The sequence below is a fragment of the Stegastes partitus genome, unplaced genomic scaffold, assembly GCF_000690725.1.
Source record: "Stegastes partitus isolate 25-593 unplaced genomic scaffold, Stegastes_partitus-1.0.2 Scaffold1222, whole genome shotgun sequence".
Lineage (NCBI taxonomy): Eukaryota > Metazoa > Chordata > Actinopteri > Pomacentridae > Stegastes > Stegastes partitus.
Window position 1 is genome coordinate 213,837 of NW_007578953.1, and position 4,364 is coordinate 218,200.

Sequence of the window (4,364 nt, forward strand, 5' to 3'; positions counted from 1 at the left end):
AACATCTAACCAAAGATAAGCACTGATGAATGTGAATGTTTCATCCATCAGATGTCGTCATACTTCCAGGAGACCTGTAATAAATCTATGAAACCAAAAAGTATGATTGTCTTTCATGACAAAGACTCATGTGTTTCAATCCCTCCGTCACTGGAAACTTAAGACCTCCATGATGTACGTGGTCTGTACAAGTGTGAGTAAACGTTTCTGTACGACTGTGAGTGAGGGATTTACCTCAGCTGGCGGGGGAGAGTCGGAGTCTGAGGGCGCAGGGATCGGAGGTGGAGGTGGTTTCTTGGACTTCTTCAAAGGGTGATCGTCGATGCCTTCATCGGAGCTGCTGCTGCTGTCGCTGTCGCTTCCTTTTTTACCCTTATCTTTGTCTTTCTTCTTCTTCTCCTCCTCCTCCTTCTCCCTCTCACGTAGCCGCCGGAGCTCCTCGGCCTCCTCCTTTTTCCGGCGCTCCTCCAGCTCTCGCCTGCGTTCCTCATCTCGCTTCTTCCATTCGCTGATGCGGTCGGGTTCACTGTCGCTGGAAACAAAACAACTTTCAGCAACACGTACTTTAAAGTTTGCGTGAACCTGCGGTGCACGAAGCGGTGGAAGCAGGCGCCTGACCTGTCGCTGTCGGAGGAGGATGAAGGTGCTCGCTTAGCCGGGGCAGGTTTGGGTTTCCGTGCACGAGGCTTCGGGGCAGGCTTCTCTGTGAATCAGAAAACACCAACACTGAGAGTTAATAAGTTAGCAGCAAAGCAGGGCCTCACACATTTAATTTAACCTCCATCTAACTGCATCTCTAGGATTTCGTAAAAAAGAACCTGTTCTCAATTAACCTACCTGGTTAAATAAAGGAAAAATAAATAAATACAATTTTGGAAGAAGCGATAATTAATACAGAAAAAGACTAAACCTGCACCTTTCTTGCGAGCCTGCGGGCCTTTCCGAGGAGGTGGATCTGAATCCGACTCAGACTTGGAGCCGGATCGGGATTCGGAGCCGGACAGAGCCGGTCGAGGCTTCTCGTCCTCGGAGTCGCTGTCCACCACTTTCTTCTCTGACCCTGAAGCCGAGTCTGAGTCCGAGGCAGACGAGGCCTTCTGCAGCGTCACAGAAAACAGGACAAAGTTGAAAACACGGAGGAGAGACGTCAAGTTTCTGTCTCAATAAAACACCCAAACAGGATCTGTGTGAGGAGTCTAATGCTTCACCTTCTTCTTCCCTCTGCCTCCTGCTTTCTTCCCGCCTCGGCCGCCAGCTTTCTTCTCCGGAGTAAAATCCTGTCGAAGGAAAAACAAACACACGATTCACAGGCTGTTTGGTTTCCCCTCATAGATCCCACCCTGATACCTACACAGGTGTTATTACCTGGTCACTGTTCTTGCCGGAGTCGGATTCTGAGGGCGTGGGCTCCGACTCAGAAGGAGATCCGCTCTCCTCCTCGTCTCGGTCGCTGGAGGAGCCGCGAGCCTTTTTAGGAGGAGGAGGCCGCTGAAGCAGAAGAATGGAAGCATGAAAACAGTAGAAATGGTGATTTTTCATCAGAAAGAAACCATCTGACCTGTCAAACGTGCACTAAAGCCACACAGACGAGCTCTGCTAATCACGGCTCGTTAGGCCTTTGTCGTTGCTATGACGACTCTTGATGTAAAAAAAGAAGCTACTGGGAATTACTGGATGTTTTTGTTACCTTTTGTTGTCATACAAGCAGGAGAATTCTCACTAAGCATTCATGCGCGACAGATCTTTCTGCTAACTCTGCTGTGTTCTGTGTCTACAGCTTCTTATGAAGCTCCAGTAACACGACAACAGAAGTTAAACCTCTGAGCAGACTCTCCAATGAACTTCTCCACATTCACCTTTGGACCTTGCGGCTTTCGCTTCACTGCTCCTCCACCACCTCCACCTCCTCCTCCTCCTCCACCTCCTCCTCCTCCTCCCCTTCCTCGGTCTTCGCTGCCCGAATCGGAGTCGACCTCACTTCCGGACTCGGCTTTGCGGGGAACCGTGGCTTCTTCGTCGTCGTCTTCCTCGTCGCTTCCTCCTCCGGCGTTGTTGCCCTCGCTGTCAGACGAGCTCGCCGGCTGCAGACAAAACGAAAGGACGTGAGAGAGGTGCAGCAAAGTGTCCTGCTCAGGAGATGCTGCAGCTCGAAGGAGTCACAGCACCTGGATGCCACAGTCTGGCAGTCAAACAGTTATTGTTGTGACAAAAGAAACATAAAATGCATCGAAATGAGGATTATGAACAACATAAGAGTAAAAAACGACAAGAAATAATAGAGTTTGACACCAGGTTGAGCTAAGCTGTCAGAGTTCAGATGCTTCAGGGTTTTTGATATCAGGGTGACTTACTACAGGCGGGGCACTGTAGGAGGCGTGTGGGTTGTTCTGGATCTCCCATAAACCTTCGTTGAATCCCTTCCTTTTGTTGGGCTTCCCGTAGCGTTCTCTGTACTTTTCATACGCAAAAAGGTCCTTTGCTGCAAGGAATGCTCTGACAAACGAGAAAACACAGAAAACATCAGCTCACTGTGATAAAAAAAACAAACTTCAACGGTTGAGTTTCTATGAACTAACAGGATGTTTACTCTGGTGTTCAGGAGGGTTTACAGCCACTGGAGGCTGTGCAGCAGCAGCACACTGCTCCACCTAGTGATGGATTAACACACTGCAGGTGCCATCTTGTCAAACAGATGGTGTCTGATGCCGGATCAAACATGTCAACACATCCCTCAGAAACATACTGCACATTCAGACTGACACCAGTTAGCGGTGAGCCTCCAGAAACTAAACCAGCAAGCAAAGGTGTCCCACAAAAGCAGTGATCTGTGTTTCCGTCTCACACCACTGCTCTGGCAAAGAGGAAACCAGGTTAAAAACAAACAAACACAAAAACAGAAGAGCCAGGGTTTTTAAAATCGCCACATTCGATTCAACCACGCGTGTCGGAAAAGGAAACGCACCAAAGCTGAAGGATACGAACCAGTCTGGTAATGTGATTTCCAGCTGCAGCTGTCTGAGCTTAAACACAAACATAATTAAATGTAATCTCTGATGTACTCACGTTTCATGTGTCCCGAAGAAGAATATTGGGATTTTGTTGGGAGGTGGTTTCACCGCTCCATCAGCCACGTCTTCAATCTGCAAACAGGCAGGATTTTAAGAAACAGAGGCAAACAGAAAACATCTCACACGTTCTCTGCAGACTCAAATGATGAATCCCTCATCCTGAACCACTGCACATCTCATGTCTGGTAATAAATCATTTTAGCAAGGATGTCTTCTGCTCAACTGCATCCACCCACCTGATGTATTTATATTGTCAATAACCCAATATGTATTATTGATAACTACATTTATTCCCATCATAACAATCTGCACAACACTTTGCTTCACTTACAACATGCATCTTTACACATATTTACAGCTGCACATGGTAAAAACTACTTTTCTTCCTTTAACCTGCTGCTCTTATTAAATGCATGTTTTTCCTGCAAGAGGAAAGAAAAAAAACATAATATTCCTCATAAATGTGTTCACATTTGGCCAATAAAGCTGATTCTCATCCTGATCGATGCCTGGAAAACAAAAACAGTGTTTTAACTGATTTTGAATTTATAGCTGTGTGGTGCAAACTGGACTAGTTTTCAGAGGAGATCAGGGAGAAATTGTCAACCGTCGTTTCCAGAATAACATCGTTAGCTCCGCAGCTGCTGGGCTCCATGTAGATCAGGCCAACAGCATCTCATGCAAATCCCGCCGCACCTACACCCGCTGTGGGCCCGTGTGACAGCCGGCCAGCCCGGAGGACATTCAGCTACGCGTGTGTTTGTTGGTAACCGTTAGACGGAGCCGAAGACAGCCGGAGAACCTTCTCCAGAGTCCCATGCAGAGCAGCCCACCCCCTCCGCCCCTCCGGCTGCTGTACTTGCTCACCCTGGCTGGCCAGTGCGGGTATCCCTTCATTTTGGCGAAGACCAGGTCTCCGGGCTGGAAGTTGTGTGGCATTGTGCCGCTCCTCGGTGCAGCCTGGACGTGGAAAAGTGTTCGGATGCGCCGTCTGTCTGTGTCTCGCCTGGTTTTGGCGTTTTCAGGTCGACACGAAACCTGGAAACGATGGGGTTAGCTAGCAAGCTAACAGTACACGAACGTTACCGCGAGAAGAGACGGCGGCGGCAAGATGGCGGCAACGCAGACAACACATCCGGTCGGGTTTTGATGATCGGCTTCAAAATAAAGTCCTTCTGCTTCATACAAATGACAGAAAACCAAGTGCATCATCTAGTGTCCTGAAATGTATTTAAACTCTAATCCATGAGTGAAGCTGTGATAATATGATTATTTCAGAGCGCAGAAATCCCTTTA

The 4,364-nt window shown here is 48.2% G+C and overlaps 1 protein-coding gene across 1 annotated transcript in view; it reads right to left on the bottom strand.

The window, feature by feature from the left end:
- Nucleotides 1-4,168, bottom strand: part of hdgfl2 (HDGF like 2) — a 9,402-nt gene extending 5,234 nt beyond the window's left edge. Inside the window, exons 1-9 of the mRNA XM_008297464.1 lie at nucleotides 3,936-4,168; nucleotides 3,064-3,140; nucleotides 2,352-2,493; nucleotides 1,857-2,081; nucleotides 1,366-1,488; nucleotides 1,209-1,277; nucleotides 917-1,097; nucleotides 619-703; nucleotides 235-532 (exon numbers count right to left, since the gene is read on the bottom strand). Of these exons, the coding sequence (XP_008295686.1) occupies nucleotides 235-532; nucleotides 619-703; nucleotides 917-1,097; nucleotides 1,209-1,277; nucleotides 1,366-1,488; nucleotides 1,857-2,081; nucleotides 2,352-2,493; nucleotides 3,064-3,140; nucleotides 3,936-4,007 (1,272 nt within the window). The 5' untranslated portion in view covers nucleotides 4,008-4,168. The remainder of the gene's footprint in view (nucleotides 1-234; nucleotides 533-618; nucleotides 704-916; nucleotides 1,098-1,208; nucleotides 1,278-1,365; nucleotides 1,489-1,856; nucleotides 2,082-2,351; nucleotides 2,494-3,063; nucleotides 3,141-3,935) is intronic.
- Between the last annotated feature and the right edge of the window lie 196 nt (nucleotides 4,169-4,364).